The sequence below is a fragment of the Salvia splendens genome, chromosome 7 (genome assembly GCF_004379255.2).
Source record: "Salvia splendens isolate huo1 chromosome 7, SspV2, whole genome shotgun sequence".
In the NCBI taxonomy this organism is placed as follows: Eukaryota; Viridiplantae; Streptophyta; class Magnoliopsida; order Lamiales; family Lamiaceae; genus Salvia; species Salvia splendens.
In genome coordinates, this window is record NC_056038.1 from 33,116,791 (window position 1) to 33,134,798 (window position 18,008).

The 18,008-nt window shown below is 32.8% G+C and overlaps 3 protein-coding genes across 6 annotated transcripts; 1 reads left to right on the forward strand and 2 right to left on the reverse strand.

The window, feature by feature from the left end:
* The first annotated feature begins 2,739 nt into the window (after nt 1-2,739).
* On the forward strand, nt 2,740-4,685 carry LOC121811053 (heavy metal-associated isoprenylated plant protein 28-like). Of its 2 annotated transcripts, XM_042211824.1 has the most exons (3): nt 2,740-2,886; nt 4,023-4,098; nt 4,220-4,685. In XM_042211824.1, the coding sequence occupies exons 1-3, from the start codon at nt 2,881-2,883 to the stop codon at nt 4,594-4,596; spliced, it is 459 nt and encodes a 152-aa protein (XP_042067758.1). In that variant the 5' UTR covers nt 2,740-2,880; the 3' UTR covers nt 4,597-4,685. The 2 variants fall into 2 exon arrangements, with proteins under 2 accessions (XP_042067758.1, XP_042067757.1); XM_042211823.1 differs by lacking the exon at nt 2,740-2,886 and having other exon boundaries at nt 4,011-4,098.
* A 102-nt stretch (nt 4,686-4,787) lies between these two features.
* On the reverse strand, nt 4,788-8,577 carry LOC121811052 (lipid droplet phospholipase 1-like). 3 transcript variants are annotated; one of them, XM_042211821.1, is made up of 12 exons: nt 8,186-8,322; nt 8,047-8,099; nt 7,539-7,683; nt 7,336-7,403; nt 6,581-6,651; nt 6,157-6,408; nt 5,820-5,983; nt 5,674-5,729; nt 5,548-5,600; nt 5,310-5,478; nt 5,137-5,234; nt 4,788-5,051 (listed from the first exon to the last, which is right to left on the reverse strand). In XM_042211821.1, exons 3-12 carry the CDS (start codon nt 7,637-7,639, stop codon nt 4,932-4,934), a joined length of 1,152 nt encoding a protein of 383 aa, XP_042067755.1. In that variant the 5' UTR covers nt 7,640-7,683; nt 8,047-8,099; nt 8,186-8,322; the 3' UTR covers nt 4,788-4,931. The 3 variants fall into 3 exon arrangements, with proteins under 3 accessions (XP_042067755.1, XP_042067754.1, XP_042067756.1); XM_042211820.1 differs by lacking the exon at nt 8,047-8,099 and having other exon boundaries at nt 8,186-8,577; XM_042211822.1 differs by lacking the exons at nt 8,047-8,099; nt 8,186-8,322 and having other exon boundaries at nt 7,336-7,398.
* Nucleotides 8,578-11,911: 3,334 nt separating this feature from the next.
* On the reverse strand, nt 11,912-12,661 carry LOC121811672 (dof zinc finger protein DOF1.5-like). Its single transcript, XM_042212567.1, has one exon. The coding sequence runs from the start codon at nt 12,489-12,491 to the stop codon at nt 12,066-12,068; it is 426 nt and encodes a 141-aa protein (XP_042068501.1). The 5' UTR covers nt 12,492-12,661; the 3' UTR covers nt 11,912-12,065.
* Nucleotides 12,662-18,008: the final 5,347 nt, after the last annotated feature.

An 18,008-nucleotide genomic window follows, 5' to 3' on the forward strand; every position in this document is an offset into this window, starting at 1 on the left:
TTGCAATTAAAACCACCCACTTCTCTTTCTCTCATACTATTATATTATCCTTTACAGAATCCGCAATGATGCGGATGTCCCGGCGGGACTTTCCAAAAACACCTCATGGCACAAAAAAATCAAATATCGGGACATTTGCCGGACATTCACAAAAAAAATTAAAAATCGGGACATCCGTCAGGACGTCCGTCGTGGCACCGCAATGACGGACGTCCCGAAAAGCCGCGGATGTGCGGCTTCCGCAGCCGACGTCCGCATCCGCCCCTCCCTCGCCTTATGGCGAACGTCCCGCGCGATTGTCCTGCACGCCGGTCCGACGTCCGGTGAGACATCCTCCATTGCCTATGCTCCTTTGATTAATTAATTTCAGGTGGGCCAGGTCAAATTACACATATTAATATTAATACCATTAACTTCATTCGTGTAATTATTAACTGATTTTCAAGCGGATCATATTCATTTTTCACAAGTTATTAAAAGTAGTGTGCAATTTTTTTTCTTCTAATATTTCTATAATTTAAATAAACATATATTATAAACATTAATTAAATTTATAAATTATAACACTTACAAATGTAGATCATATAATTAATTATTTCTAAATTTTATGAATTGTATATTTATATTATATTTTTCAAACAACTTTTATTCAGAAATGTTCAAAGTCTAAATAATATACAAATAATTTATTATATATGATATATAGATGTACCAATAATGAATACAAATAATGAATTAAGTTGTTAGAATAATTAGTTAATATCAGTAATTAAATTATTTTAACGCTATGTTTGTGTGTTAGATGCATCAATAACAAAACTTACAGCTAGTGTTTGTATGCATGTAGGATTTAATAAATAATTTATTCAGGATTATAAAATATAGTATAAAATAAAAGGCCGTGCATAATATTGATACAAAGCCGTGCATTTATTTAATCAAAGAAATAGGGTGAAAGAAAAGGTTGCGTTTCATGTGAAATTGACTGCGTTTTAACCACAGCACTCCCTGCTGTGTTTTTTAACAAAGCAGGGGATCCTCTCCCGTTAAATTCATATTTCTTGAAAAGTTAAACAAAACATATTGCTTAAATATTTACGTCAACAGCCCCTTTTTTTCGAGTGTTTTTAAATTATTATTTAACCAAAACTAAATTTTTAGAGCATAATCTTTGCCATAATCTCATTAGTGGATCTCATTCTTTAAAAATATACTCACGCATCTATAAAGTTTGATATAACATGTGCTCTATGTATGTAGTAGTATAATGTAAAGATTTATTTTATTATTTTGGAATTTCATGATTTTAATAATTTAATTATTTTTTCCAAAGTGCTAATATTGTATTTCACTAATTTTTTTCATTGAATATTTTTAAAAATTCGCATCGAATCAAAATGACCTTTTAAATCATGGACATATAGAGTGATTTAAATGACTTTTTTCACTTCTAAAATATTTTATTCCTTTTTATTTTTAGACTCAAAAAAGATATTTTTATATTTTGTAATTCTCTTTTCTCTCATTTTATATCCCAACATAATTATTGAACTGATAATCGCTCTACTACGTTGGAATAATGCAGGGAACTAAAAAAAAAGTTAAATCGGGCACACAAATTATAAAAGGAATAATAATAATAATAAAATAAGGGGGCAATCATAACTACTATGGGAAGCATTGTAATTAACTCGTCTGTTTTCAGAATATTCCAAGTTGCTATTTTAGAAAACATTTCGCACAACTGGCCTTGAAAATAAACCCTTAAATTGTGTGTCTTCATATATAATTAAAATATTAAAAGTTTAAGCAGTCATATTCGTAACTGCAAAGCAATTAGCTGGGCCTCATTTTCGTGTACATTTACAAAGCAATTAGCTGGAGCTCATTTTTTCGTGTAAATTTGCACCGATGCTTCTAACATTCTGACTTTGTCGAAACTTCACTAAATTTTCATTTAATTTATTAGTATTGCGTCACCAGCGTTTTGTTAGAATCCTGCTGTAAGAATTTTAATAAAATCAAATTATTTAAACCAAAAAAATATCTTAATTGAGGGTTTGTAGCTGCCTTTAACCAAACATTTTTTTGCAAAAATTGGCCTAATTACCTTGAGATAAATATATTTACTTTTTTGCACTACTAAAAAGTTTTTTATGGACATAATTAATGCTACGCACAGAAGAAAAAAAATACGTATTGAACTAATTTAAAATTGAATTCCATTATTTGATGGTTTGGCCATCGACCAAATTGTACCCATCCCTAACTATAATATTTGTTAATAATAATAATAATAATAATAAGTGATAGAAGCTCGATATAAGTTGAGACATCAACAGTGCCCGACGCTCCACAACTTACGTGGTTTATTTGACTTATAGATTAACACCGCAACCTAAACCACATATTTTGTTCTTCTATTTATTTTTTAATACCAAATAACTCTGTCAAAATACACATTTATACCAAAAAATAGAAAAAAAATATAATAAAGTATATGCAATAAGCAAAATAATAGTAATAATTTCAGTGTAATTTTATGTTTGGGTCCTCCATTACTAGAAGCGTTATAATAGTAGGCAGATGGAAAACATTAGGAAAACAGTAGGCAGATCATATTGAATATTATAAGCATTTCTTGCATTATTTAAGTTACTTGCTCTACAATTAAATAATATATATACACTACAGGGAAGCTGTCGCTATATATAAATGCAGTATACTTGATCTTGCCAAATTATCAAAAACATCATCTCACAATTTACATTGCCATATTATCAAAAGCATCGATCATATCACAATTTACATTGTTTTTGTTGTAAGACATCTGAGATTTTGGGAACGAAGATACCAATTGATCTCCTGTGAAGTCTCGCCATGTCGGTTAGTTTCCCTCTCTCTAATCTAGTACTGTCGTGTATACAGTACACATATGTATGTGTATGAATTGATGAACGTGTGTGCGCGCAGCGCTTGCGTGCATGGTAGCTTTTGCTTCCAGTCTCTGTTGGATCATAAAAATATTTGAACTTTTATATCAATGGTATGTATCAATATGTGTTTATTATAACTGTACAAGGTTTAATTATACATTTCAAATACATTATACTTATTTAGTATAAGAATATAAGATGAAACATAAGAACACAGGCTATTTGTGTGCTCCAATCTTAATAGTTAATACAAGTATTCAGAACTGATCAGAAGTGGAAGAATATGAATTATTTAGCCATCAAGGATTAATTCCTTTTCCATTGTTAGAAAAATATAAACACAAAATTTTCCCAGTTTCAGAAATGGCACGAAAGTAATTAAGTAATTAGTAAGTTTCATGGAAATTTAATCAAGCTTTCCCGCGTAACGTTATTTCAACAATGAACAAATGGAAAGCAACACAAACCGACTAATAACACAAGTAACATTCGCATATGACTTCTACATTAAGTCATCTAGCTAGAGACAAAATGTTCATTGTAGATGTTGTGTGATTTAATTTTCGAGGTCATGATTTTGAGAAAACAATTTTCATGTAATTTAGTTTGGATGAACGCTTTTACTGATCGATTGAGTATAAACAATATTGATACTTTTATTTTCTAATAGTAGCTCCATAACCAGACAAAAATCATAATCAAAGTGGGGAAATGAAAATAAAAGTGTCTATAGTATATTACAAATAACACATACGTCCATAGTAGGGTTATTTTTATGAAAAAGAATTAGTGCTTGTAAGATTATGACAAAATCAGTTGAGGAACTTAATTTTTGAGAGATGGTTAAAAGCTTATTTTGCAACTAACTATTATGTCACATATGAGTCCATCACGAAATTGATGTAATTAAGAGTTGAAGAGAAAGAAGGCTTAAATTAATTGGCGTACTATTTCAAACTTTGTTGTGTTATTATCTGACAATTATCACAATATATATTGTGGGGACAAAGATATTAATGCATGACATTATTAATTATCGTGATATTATTATTCTATATGTATCTTACTTCAATAATGTCGTTTCAGATTGTGGAGATGAGAGTGCACGTGGACTGTCCCGGATGTGAAAGAAAAATAACAAAAGCCCTTTCAAAATTAGATGGTACAAATCCTCTGCTTCCAATTCCTATCATATCAAATTTGTATTGATTCATCCATATCACATTATTCTTTGTTAAATTCAGAATCATCATAAACTAATTGAAGTGCAATATATGAATCAGGTGTGGACAGCATAGACATAGATATGGACATGCAAAAGGTGACAGTCACAGGGTGGGCAGATCAGAAAAGGGTTCTCAAAACTGTAAGGAAGACCGGCCGGACGGCGGAGCTCTGGCCGTTTCCGTACAACCCGGAGTACCACGCCTACTACAGCCACTACTCCGGGAGTCCGGCCAACTATGCATACTCGAACGGCTACAGCACTCCAGCAAGTTATTTCACAGCTGAGACGACCTCCACCTACAACTACCGTAAGCATGGTTACAACGGCCATGACCACGGCTACTACCAGCAGCCACCAGGGTCGGACATCCTTGACAGTCACACTGCAGCCATTTTCAGCGACGAAAACGCGACTGGTTGCTCTGTAATGTGATTAAAACGAAAGACAAAACAACGCTACCGAGTGCAGTTTATGTACCTATGCTTATATTTTGGACTCGTAAGAGTTGCTTTTAACATCTCCATCTCCATCTCCATCTCCTTGTCCTTCGTCTTCCGCATTCTTGTTACTGCAAAAAATTGCTAAGAGCAGATATAGTAACCTCACATACCAAAATTAAGATCATGTGGAACCATGCTTTCTTCTCTTTGATTGGTGGATGGAAAATATAATCGTTATCTATCAATAAAAGATTAGTTATCCTAAGAATTCTTATACACATTGAGGGGAGAGAATGATATAACTAATGAAAAAACTGGAATTTCCCATCATCTTGTCAGTATACAACGGCTAACACCAATACATGGTGAAGAGTCTTGTTGCTTTATGGTGTCAGCAACATGCGCCACCACTCCGGCTCCAGCATTATGAAACCTTTCATTTTTCCCCTGTTTATTACAATAAAGGTATAAATTAAAGAGCTATCTTTGCCACAGACGTAGGATGATGTATGAGGCCTGTTTGTTACTTAACCTGAATATTGAAGTGTGCAAAGAACGGCCAGAATATCGAGTGAAAGCTGACATCAACTTTCATCCATCCCAACCGTTGTAATCCACGTATCATCTCATCTGTAACAGACAATTTTCATTTCCTAGAAGATACCTTAATAGAGTAGGGATTTTCATTCATAATTGGGATTGTACCTTCCATAATCTCATGATATTCTAGAGTGTTCTGTGTGCTCGGATAATTTTGAGCAGCCTCCTTTGCTTCAGCTGCCTCTGATGGGAAATTAGGGCTCTCAGACAAAACTGGCGGGCAATGCTCCACGTTAACAATGTGTTTGTAGCCATCCAATGACCCATTTGTAGGCTGCCAGTGTCAAAATTAGAAATCTGACTAATCAAGATAATTATACAAAACAAAGAAATGTCAATTTACTTTAACAAGTTCTTCTTCTCTTCTAACGGAGGATGTGCGCCAACCAACCATATCTGGACATCATTAAGAATGTGAGTAATCAATGCAACAGAAAACAAACATTTATAGTAATTGAAATCAGCATACGGTCATAAGAGACGTTTGCATAAAGCACCCGGCATCTGAAAGCAGCGAGTGCAGACCTGCAATGTAACTCAGAAAAATTAACCTAAGAGTTGAATACCAAGACAAAAGTTAACAAAAGAACATCATAACAAGTTAAGTTCCCTCACAGAAATTTTCCTTCATCGCAGTCTGAGGTCATTCGTAATAAGAGAGGAGGTTTGTCGGCCTCTTCATCAGTGAGAAACAGCTGACTGCCAGTTTGCCCAGTAAAAATAGGAGCAATCGGTGGAGCAATTTTCTCCAAGAAAGGCAAACCCAACAGAAATGGAAGCTGAATTATTGATGAAAATTGACTGTCTGGAGGTCAGATCCCACATGACTATAAATCACAAGTATAAGCTAATTGTGTAATATTCTACAATTAACTATAAACTACTGTTAGTTTTAAATCAACACAAATAAAATATATATTAACAAGTTAATCTTTCAGTCAGCAAAATATACCTGTTTTCTTCCTCTTACTCCGAGATGAGGTGTTGCCAGGGTGATAAAATTAATTGCTTCCAGGCCAGCAATCAAACCACCGTTTGAGGAAGATGAGGTTTCGGAGTTTGTAGCAGTATCATCAGGATAATCAGAAAAAACATTAGGCGTATACAACACAGCAGTTGCATATCTTGCAATTAATCCACCAAATGAATGGGCTAGAAAGGAAATCATCTTTAAGCTATCTTCCTTCTTCACGACCTCCATGACCTGTTCAAGAAAAGGAAAAGAAAAATGAGAGAAACACTTTGCTTGTCAATTCAGACTCGATTCTACATAATGAGTAGTAGAAGGACATTTGACCCAGGCATATGAGTATGGTTCACAACCCATGCACACGAGTATTAAAGAGGTGTGAAAGAGCATAACCCAAAGAACTTACTTCATCAGCCAGTCGTCTACCAGCACCATCAATGCCTGTGAAAGTCTTGGTGTACATATTACAAGAACTCACTGCAAAGAGAAAGGAAGTAAAAACCAAAAATAAATTACAGTACAGCTTAAAGATTATACTACAACGAGAACTCATCAGTTCAAATTCATCAAACGCGGACAGACTTTTGCATGCATTCTCAAGGACAAAAAGATGCTTTGTTTTGCATATTAAATCTCCAGTTGTTCCCCAAGAAAAGTCCCTGTATATCTATATCCCCATGTACATGGAAAGTAAGCACTATTAGCAGTTGTAAATTGGCTCATTATTCTAATTCATTGCCACAAATTGTTCTCAATAAGGGATAATCTATCCCAATTGTAAAATTCAAATATACCCTCCCCCCCACCCCCCACCTCCTTGATGTGTTGAATAATGCAAAAGGTATGGGAATAACAAAATTGAGAACATGTACTCACAAAACTTTAGCAATACCACAAACATGATGAGAACATATATTGTAACCCCAAAACCTTCACTAAGGCCACCTTCTCAGACATAGTCCAAGTCTCCAAATATCATATTGCTGCATCATCAGTGGTATGCCAATGTGGCAATGCTACCCCATACATTTTCTTTATTCCAAAAAAATTCCATCCCCATGTCAACAAAATGGTACTACTACACAAACACTAAATTGGAATGAAATTATTGTTTGTCGAGTTGACTTTATATATGTGAAACAATTAGAAAAAAAAACATACCATGTACCAAAAACTTTTTTCCTAATCGCCTCTTCAACTCTGCTTCACAATACGTCCAGTCGTCTGGGCTGCAATATTTAGAAACTTCGGTAGACATAAATCTTGTGCAACTTAATACAGTATTAGTTTCTATCTACTTTACATTCTCAAGATAGCATTATCAGTATTCACGTAATCCGTTCCATGTACAATAATCAGCATACCTCCCCATGATTCCATGAACAAGGACAAGAAGATGATCGGGTTTATCCTCCGAATTTATCATGGCCGTTGAAGATGAAATATCTCCTTGAGTAGTACCCATAGCTTCAGCCTTGAGGCTATATTGATTCCAGATAGCTTTTAAGCCTGCAGTATGTAAATGAACCGAGTGTAATTGCAGCAGGTATGCTATCAAGTAGTAAGATGGTGTATGATTGAGTACTTTGTATTTTCAAGGCATTGATTAATTCTAGTAGGCCTAGAACATGACGTTTAAGCAAAGCATGATTGATTAATAATTAGATTCGAAGATAAATAATGGAGTGACCGAATCAAGTAGCTTTGTCCATGTATGGAATTAAAATTAACAAATTCATCAGGCTAAAAAGAGCATAAACTTCAAAATCAACAATTAAAAGTGCATATTTTTCACAAAATTCGCGATCTCGATCCGCAAATATAAACAAGTTTCAGAATCAAATTACAAGAGAATAGGCACCAGGTTTTTACAGTAAAAAAAACAAGTCAATCACCAAATTCCAGAAATTCCACAATTCCATTGCCTGTAAATAAATCACAAAATAGTGAAAATACTGACGGTAAAACCTCGTCCACACATTACAGTTTTAGAGAGAGAGAGAGAGGCTACCGGAATGTGTAATGCAATTCCAATAACGCCCTGGTCGACGAGACGAGAAATTAGAGTAAGAAGAATAAGGAGACGGGGAGCAAGAGGTAGAAGACGACGGCGGCGGCGGATTAACCGAATTGGTATGCCGGCGGCTGATGATTCGAGGAGAGAAAGAGTAAAACAAAGGCGGAGAGGCCGCCATCTATCCGCAGTTGGTATTATTTACAGTCGTGAATAATAAATAAATTAATAAAATCAGGAGTTTCTAGCTATCACGATGCCACCAAAATGTGAAGTGAAAATGAATGAGTTGGACGGAAGAGAGAACTCCGAAAGAGAACAAACTGAATTAGATTATTCGATCGATACAAACTGACGCGCGGCGCGTGGCTAGTAGTACAAACTGATTGATACAGCCCCTCTATCCAGATTTCAACGTACATGTCTTCAATAATGGGCATTGCACAGGCCCAGTTATAGTGGGCCGCGATAGACCTGTCACTCAATTTCATGAGATTAATCAATCTATGGCCATAAATTATGCCATCAATTGTGCCACAAACCTATCAATATTATATATAGAGAGTAATGTTTGAAATATGTTACTACTATGAGTGATGCTAAATGGCCATAATGTGGTCGGCCATAAAAAGTTAATTTAGTCCATTTATATGTATAAAAAAATTAGAATTACTGATATAAACTTATATGTGTGTGAATGGACTTGTGAGTTGATACTTATCTTTGAATTCCATTACGTAAAACACATTAATATCACGAATTACTGTATACGTTGAGCAACAATCAAGAAATGACAGTAGTAATAAGTTGAGCAAAAACTACGAAAGAGCAACACTAACATGTTGAGCAACATATAATGAAGATGATATAAAAGTAAAATCAAATAGTATTAAACCAAAAATTTGAAAAAAATCAATTTTTTTTTGTTATTTAATTAATTTATGGCTGGTCATAATGTGGCCACATAGCTTTATTCTACTACTAGTGCATGTAAACAACGAAAACTAATATTCTCTCCGTCTCTATATAGTTGAGTCGCATTCTTTTTAGGCTGTCCCATTGTAGCTGAGTTTTTCTTTTCTTTTTTGCAAAAAAAGATATATTTCCGCTCTATTACGTTATTCTCTCTTTATCTATCTTCCTTTTATCTTACTTTATTCTCTCTTACTTAACTCACTAAAAATAATTTTTTTTAAATCTCGTGCAGAAAAGAAATGCGACTGAGGGCAGCGGCGGATCTAGGTGGGGTCGGGCGGGGTCGACCGACCCCACCGCAGCCTAGGTAAACCGGTAGATATGGTCTTTGTAGGTCACTCCGACCCAAAGGTGCAGACGCTCCAACCCCATGACCAATTTCAGAAGACGATTGGGCAGGAAGATTGGAGGAAGATGAGGACCTGAGTTGCAAAATTAGGCTGGAAAGATTGAAGAAGTCGGTGCTAATTGGGATTATACATTTACTTTATGCTCAAATGGGCCCAAATTTTTAACATGGGCCAATAAAAAATGTACCGGCATTAGCAATCTGTCAATCATTAAATTGAACACTAGGAAATTTTTTAATTTTAAATGATTATAACCATTATTATATCTTAATTTCATTTCCAAATCCTAATAATATCCAATCGAGATGAATAATTACTATATAAATATTTAAATATTATACTTTATCTATTATCTATTTTTTATCATGCGTTTCACTTTGACCCCGCATAAATTATAATAATTAGATGTTAAAAATATAGAGGGAAGTGAGTAGAAAAGGTAGTGGAATGCGCGTCCTACCATTATATATTAGTCTTAAAATAAATTACAAATGAAGTGAGTTAATAAAATACGAGGTTCATTGCCAATTGTCCCACGCTTCGAGGTGGCTACGAATCAGCAGGAAATAGTCACTAGACCCGCTGATAGATACCCTTGGTCTAATAAAAAAAAGAATATGAGGTTTATTATTAAAAACCGTAAAAATGATGTACTCAATATAATTAATATGAGAATTCCAAAATGGGAAACTGAGACACATAATAAGAAATGGGCGACGAAGGTAGTACTCCCTCCGTCCCATAATTGATGGCATACTTAGGAATTTGCACGGAGTTTTAGGAGATGTTGTTTTGTGTGCTAGATGGAGAGAGAAAATAATATATTTAGATTAATTTGTGAGAGAAAGTTTTTGAAAAAAAAATGTGACATCTTTTATAGGACAAATTTAAAAGGAAAGTGTGACATCTATTATGGGACAGCTGAAATATTTATTAATAATATGTTCGACCCTACGATAACTGCTTTCTGGATCTGCCATTGACAGAGGGAGTAAGTTATTAGTGGTGTAGGAGATAACAAAATATCTAAGTATATTTTGAAATATATTATTAGCGGTGTGGGTAAAACAGAAAATTAAATAGTAGTGTCTGATCGGACACCATGTGAATGGGCCTGCCATGCTCTAATGGCTCATCGACTTTATGCAAGAGTTTTCTGAGAATATTAAGGCCAAGGCCCAAGACTTTGCATGAGAGTTGAAATCTATCTATATATGTTAGTGTTTTGTTTACTAGATAAAATAAAGCAAGATATAATCTAATATTAAGTTGTGAGATTATTTAGTAGGAGGGGGTTGATTATGACTATCCATTTAGGATTAAGTTATGAGATTCAATCTCATGAGTTAAACATAGTACAAATTTAATCATGAGATATAATTTTGTAAACCGAACGTGCTAATATTGTTTGATTGTCCTAGCTTAGTTGGTCCGTTTGATGTTTATTTAATTATTTGTTGAGTCAGTCCCCTATAGGGATCAAGATTAGGTTTCCGTTTTCTAGTAGAATTATAAGTTATTTTTGTGCTTATAAATTGACCTTGTTCGAGTCTTGTAAACATAGATAAATATAACTATAGTTGTTCAGGAAAAATTTAATCGACCTATCAAATTGAGAATTTTAATTGTTTTTCTCGTCATTCATCATCTAAAAAATTCGAGAGTTTAAATATAAATGTTCGTAGCGTGTTCGAACATAGATTCATCTATAATGTTGTGTTTTAGCGTTCCCAACATTAGGTTTTGACCCTTGTTTTTTGTATTCATTAGATTTCTATGTTATGCAACTTAAATAGATTGTTGAATGGCGCACATCATATCGTATCATTAACTCTCTAAAAAAAACAAGTGCGCCGGCCTTCATATATAGTATCACTATTATTGCGAATTAATGAATTTTGCAAAAGGAAGTTTTCCATCTCAAAATATTACTTTTATAAAACTCCACCTATAAAATACTCCTTCAGCAATTTGTCAGATGGGTAAATTTTATGTTTTTAACAATCATACTGCCATTACACTTGTTTTACAATTGCAGAGAATTCAAAGACTATGTTAACAAACTAACAGACATATCATTCTAGATATCTCTTCAAATTCATATACTTATATTCAAGTAAAATGGATTGTATGATGTACTATATAATTATAATATGAGAAATTTGCTTACAAAAACAATAGTGTCATAACAAAAGGATCCGACGATAGATGGCTAGTTCATCCCCGGAGCTTGGATTATTCAACGAAATGATTGAATTTAATTAATTATATATATACTTGCAAAATCACGAGGCTAATTTCATATTGCTCCATTTTTCAATAAACCATATATTAACTTGTTAGACCAATTCATCAGCATATATTTTTACACATAAACTAGCTTCTTAGTCTACGCGTCTTACTGTAGTTAAAATCATATACAAAAATTTAAAATCACCAACTAGTACAAGGTGCATATGTACAACAAGAAACGTAGAAAAACGATCATATTCTATTCTCTATTTTCCACAATTAAATTAATCCTTGAACTACAAGACAAAGAATCGGATATCTCAGCAACTTTGACTATTGAGATCGCATCTCCTCCTCTTCGCCGCCTCAAAACCGCCATGCTCCGCCACCTCCATCCGCGGCGCATCAAAGAAGCACCCCTCCGACGTCGCCGGCTTGTTTTTGCGGCGGCCGGCTCCGATGGGGACGTTGCGGAGGGCCCCGCCGGCGGTCCAGTACCTCTGGCAGCCCCGACAGAAGTGTCGGGGCTGATTAACATTGTAGTTGTTGAAGTAACAAAACTTCGTCTCCGTGCTTTTGCACCTCGGACACGGGATGATCTTGTCCGGCCTCTTCTCAGCCGCCCGATCTTCCACTTTCCATGATTCACGATCACAATCGCCCGCTTCTGATCGCTCCTTAATGATCGGAATCGTTGTTCCGAACAGCTTGATCCCCGATATGTTTCTTTCCTCGACCTCCGCCATACACGCACAAAGAGAGATCGATAACTAATTAAATTTGATAATAGAGGTGATTTGGAGTGATGAAGTATTGAGGTATTTAAGGAAGAGTATTGACTTGTTATGTATGAACTCAATCACACTACCATTCTTATATATAAGGATTTATGTGATGAAAATATTGTGGTAGCCAAGGTTAAGTGAAAAAAAGTTGAGTCATGATCTTGTTTAGTTTGAAAACCAGGGGAAGAGGGGCCCAGGCCAGGTATGTTGAGTGCAAAGTGGGAGCATAAAGGTAAAGATTAAAGGGATAAAGCCCAAAAGTTTCTTTTGATTTGATTAATTAAAATGAAATCCACTTGCTCTTTTTCCACCCCACTTTCTTCATCTCTTTTGTAAATAACAAGGTACATAAAAGATCAACGACTTAAGATATTGATGATTGAAATATCATGGTAACATGGTTCGACATATATAAAATTTTATACTGCTGTTCACTATCAATAATTTTATACTCTACAAAGTTTTAACATAAAATAGTAAAATAAAAAATATAGCATAATTTTTTTTTTCGAAGACTATTAATGAAAATAGATCACATCTCGAAATAAAAATTTATCAATATAGAAGATCGCTAATTTTGACGGAGAATCTCAAATAGAAAAAATCATTATTATTGATGGACGAAGGAAATATACATTTTATTTATGGTGTGTGATCAAATACTAACTAAGTTACAGTAATAACTAATAACTAATATCAATTTTGTATGTTAAAAATATCAACACAAAAACATAAATTTATCAATCTTCTTGTGTTGATAAACTTATGTCTTTGTGTTGATATTTAAATTTACATATTGTATTGATATAATTATGTCTTTGTGTTGATAATTTTAATACACAAAATTGAAAGTGTATTAATTATTACTGTAAATTATTTAGCACACTAAAGCAACTCTTTCTTTTATTTATTACATAAGTATGTCTTAAAAGAGTTAAAGATGGCCGTCGTTAAAAAATATTTTCTTCAAAGCAACATATCTTTAATTAAATATTTAAAATATAGTTGCAACGGATGACATAACCGTTCTATAAAAATGTTCAATGCCAATTACAGCTGTTGTATTTTTAATGAGTCAATGATATATTTTCCAAGTCAACATACGTTTTTATTGGGTTTTAGCAAACTAGTTTCCAATTCCATCCCTTTTATTCCTCTATCTCTATTCTCTAACACTGTTTTCACCATTTCTTGTCTAGAAATTTAAGGAATAAAAATGATGAAATTAAACGGATCACTTTCAAAATCGTTTCGATTTTATATGAGTGACCCTTTTTCTCTTCTTCACTTTGGTTATAAATCACGAAGCCAGCAAACATTATAAGTTTGAAAATGAATGTCGAAATGATTACTTAACTTTATTGAGTACCTAATTTGGCTGGTTGATCATTTTATAAACATATTAGTATGTTTGTCTAGAACATAAATGGACTAAACAGAAGTGTCTTTCATTTTAAAAATATATATTATTTCATTTTAAAAGTATTGAACCGTATATAATATGTCAGCTAAGGTCTAGAATTTAGGAATTAGGTGCTTGCTTTTAATATTGATAAAAGTTTGATACCAAAGTTAGGAATTTTGTTAATACACAAATATTTATGATATTGATGTGTGCTACAAAATATTTGATCACTCAAACTTTTTTGATGCGTTGCTTCTTTTCCAAATTTCACGTGTAGCTTTAGATTTGGTCCCAAACCAATCATACATATTAAGAACTAAAGAGACTCTATATTTTTTCAATGAAAAATAAATAAAAGTAACAGAGGTGAATAGATCCTTAATCTCAGTCTGATGCTGTTATGGTAATGCTCTTCCTTTTTCCTGCAACTCGAATCTCCACTTACTCTAATGAATCTGTTCCTCATTTATTTATTTTTCTTTGAATGGAAAAAAAGTAGAGTTTGATTATGGGAGTACTTTGATAAAGATCTCTTTATTTTTGGTTAATTCAAAAGTGGCTAACCACATTTTTGAAATCATTTTCCACATATCTACTGCCATTTTGAAAAGATACACTTTCACTTTGGGAGTCCCTTTATAGAAAAAATAATCCAAATTCCTATTGCATCTTTATTGCTGAACTGTTGAAAAGGGACCTAATCGTCTAAATATTGGTAATTTACTAATTTCAAACATGAAGTTTTGTTTGACTTGGTCACTTCAACAATTTTCAGTTTTGAATTTAAAATCACAAAATTTTATTTTTTCACAATTTTTTTCCGGCACTTGTGTGTATTAATTTCAATGAGGTGATTCTTACATGTACTGATGCTGTAGCTAACCAATGGTATAAACGTGTACTAAACAGCACGTTTTAATCCATAAACTAGAAATAATAATTTCTTTCTTTTTCTTCTCTCTATACGATAGCTAATCTTCATACTCGACGATCATGCTATGTAACGGTCGAGCTAGACCTGCTTAGCTCGCTCTTCCTGAGTCTATAAATCGATAGTTTCACTACTTTCTAGCACACATCCTAATAGCATCTAAGAATTAAAATAAAAAATAAAAAACCCGTACTTTTAACCTCAATCATGTCAATTTTATTGTGTTAAAATATCAATCATGTGAATGGATGGAGTAATTGTTATAGCTATATAAAAATACAAGAGAACTAATTAAAAGTCTGATATAAAGACTCTCATCTTTTTCCTTTAATATAGTAAATAATAAAAGAATTCATTGTTATTACTATAGCTAATGACTTTTGCTCAACTCAAAAAAGCGTAAAAGTAAAAGAAAATGAAACATAAAAAGCGACCATAATGTCAATAAATAATTAAATTAAAGATCTTAAAGGTACTTTGAAAGAAGTACGTACTATTTTCTCTGTCTCGAGATAGATGTTATATCTAGGTGATAACATAAATTTTACAAAATGTTATTCCGTGTGTTAAATACAAAGAGAAAAAAGTACAGTAATTGAATGTATAAATATGAGAGAAAAGAGTAAGTAACCAATAATGAAGAGAGAAATGGTAGATGAATGTGTTGATTAGTGTTGAACTTTTCCATAAAATATCACATCTTTTATAGTATAATAAATTAAAAATAAAAGGTTGATATCTTCCCGGGCCGGAGACGGGTTGAATATGATAGAGCATAATCTGATTATTTGCACTTTTATATTTTTATATTAAGTTAATGAGTAGTAGTAGCGTTGTCTATAGAATAATTTACTAAAATGATAGTATCAATTAAAAAAAATAAAACTGTACTGGTTAATCTTAGTCATAAAAAGGCATAATACACAGAGAAATAGAGCCAAAACTTTCTCTTGTGGCTCTGATTTTGTTTGTAGAAAAATGAATCATGTGTTTCAGCTCCATTTTTTACTTCATCTTGTAATTTTAAGCAAAAAATCTTTATCTTTGCAACTCTTGTAATCAAGAAGGACAACACTTTAGCATCACATCCAAGTATGATTCTGGACATATTCAATGAATTTTTGGCATTTGAGAGGTGTTGCAACTATGGTGGGCCCTCACAATTCACAAAGTTTATTGGGTTGGAACCTATATACATATATATACATCTGGCCCAGTGTATATAGATAATTTCTTATACTAAGATTTTGAAGTTTTGGACTACTGCAAATAATAATCATTTCTAATGCTACAGGATCAAGCTTGCCTCTTTATATGGCCATTTTCGTTTGTTCAAGTTGTACAAAAAAGTTGATGCAGGATTAGGAATGAAGATTATTGAAAAATATAATGAAAAAAATATGTAAATTTACCTTACGATATGATGATTGCTTGATGTGTCGCATTCTACTACTCGTTTATAAAAACAATAACTTAGTATGTTATTTTTACTTTTACGGACAAATAATAATTTGAGAACATTAGATTTTTAAATATAATCTGGTCTGAAGCTTGAAAAACTATATACTCCATGACTTATGACCACTATTTAGAAGTTAAAAGCACATAATTTTAAAAAACACTTAAGTGTGAGAATAATTTCATGTAGAGTTTATAAGACGACATGCCTTTTGAGAATCATCTCACTTATCGTTTTAATGATTAAAACTTATTTGATAGATCATCTTTGACTTTTTTTAGCATAATTTTATTTAAGTTTGAAAGACAAAGCATGACTTGTGAATATTAATTAACAACTAGACTTCTAAGCATAATCTCAATAGTAGCATAAAAAACCATATATACTTAAGTATATTAAAACTTATTTAAATTTTATATTCTCTCTGTCCTTAAAAAATAGACAACATTTGAAGTGACACAAATTTTAATGCATAATTGATAAAGTAAGAGAGAAATTGAAAGAAATAGTGATTGGAGTACTATTGTTAGTGGAGAATGAGACTCACCTCATTACAGGGAGAAAATTTTCATTAAATAAAATTGGTTTATTTTTAAAGGACATCTCAAAAATGGCAAATGTGATCTATTTTTAAGAGCATCCACAATGGTTGCCCAGTGGTTGCCACATCAGCATTTCTTAGTGGGCGCCTTAGTGGTTGTCATATCAACATTTTCAATCTGCATTAGATAACATGGAGTATAAAGATTTTAGACAAACTAACTAAAAAACGTAATAAGATAAGAAACAACACCATGCATACGATCATGGAAAATACATTCCAAGTAAATGACATTTGATTTGTCACCATATTTAGTCATTTCAAAATCACGCACACACAGGACTCTAATAACTGATTTGTTATGGCTAGGCGTTAGATCGCGAAGGAATGCGAATACCATGGTTTAGAATTCTTCTTTCTCCAGAGGATTCGTGATGAAATGAGAGAAGATAAAGAGGAAGTGAATCCTAAGCTAGAAAATGATGATATTTATAGGGAAAAAAACATAAAAAGCTATCCTAAACCCTAAACCACCCACCGTACATCACAAAAATAAAAAGACCTAATTTATATAGCTGATAATGACAATTAAAATAAATAAAATTGTGGTTTAATTAGAGACCCTAAAACTTCCATTTCAATTGAATAATCATTAATGATTATTTAGTGAAATTAGTGCTGAATTGCTGATGGTTAAAAAAAACGCCTAAAGAAGTTTATTACTCTTTCAAAATAACCAATGACATAATTAAATTGTTTTTAATTGGTTAGCCATTTCAGTTGAATAGTGATAATTTTATTCCTCATTATTTAGTAAATTAGGCGATGGTTTTAATGCTCTTAAAACTTAGTCAAAGTACTTATTCAAATATCTAAATAAATATTCAATAGCAATTACTTATAAATATTCAAATTCAAGCCTAAAACTTATAAGTATTTAAATTCCTAAAATTTATAAATATTCAAAAATAATGTCAAAATTTGCCTTTTATATATGTATAGATGTGAGATGTTGCACTTGTATAAATAAAAGGGCTACACTTTGTAGATGATAAAATCTTTAGTACATTGTTAATATTGATAAACTACTTAGAGCATCCACATCCGTGCTCTTGCCAGTGAGCACGGATGTGGGCTCGGCC

Excerpts from the sequence above, each read along its gene's own strand:
- LOC121811052 (XM_042211820.1), bottom strand. The coding sequence starts at position 8,369 with ATGGCGGCCTCTCCGCCTTTGTTTTACTCTTTCTCTCCTCGAATCATC. Across the intron at positions 6,652-7,335 it reads AAAAAAGTTTTTGGTACATG|TGAGTTCTTGTAATATGTAC; the intron begins GTATGTTTTTTT and ends TTCTCTTTGCAG. Across the intron at positions 5,479-5,547 it reads GAGAAGAAGAACTTGTTAAA|CCTACAAATGGGTCATTGGA; the intron begins GTAAATTGACAT and ends TGACACTGGCAG.
- LOC121811053 (XM_042211823.1), top strand. The coding sequence starts at position 4,011 with ATGTCGTTTCAGATTGTGGAGATGAGAGTGCACGTGGACTGTCCCGGA. Across the intron at positions 4,099-4,219 it reads AGCCCTTTCAAAATTAGATG|GTGTGGACAGCATAGACATA; the intron begins GTACAAATCCTC and ends TATATGAATCAG.
- LOC121811672 (XM_042212567.1), bottom strand. The coding sequence starts at position 12,491 with ATGGCGGAGGTCGAGGAAAGAAACATATCGGGGATCAAGCTGTTCGGA.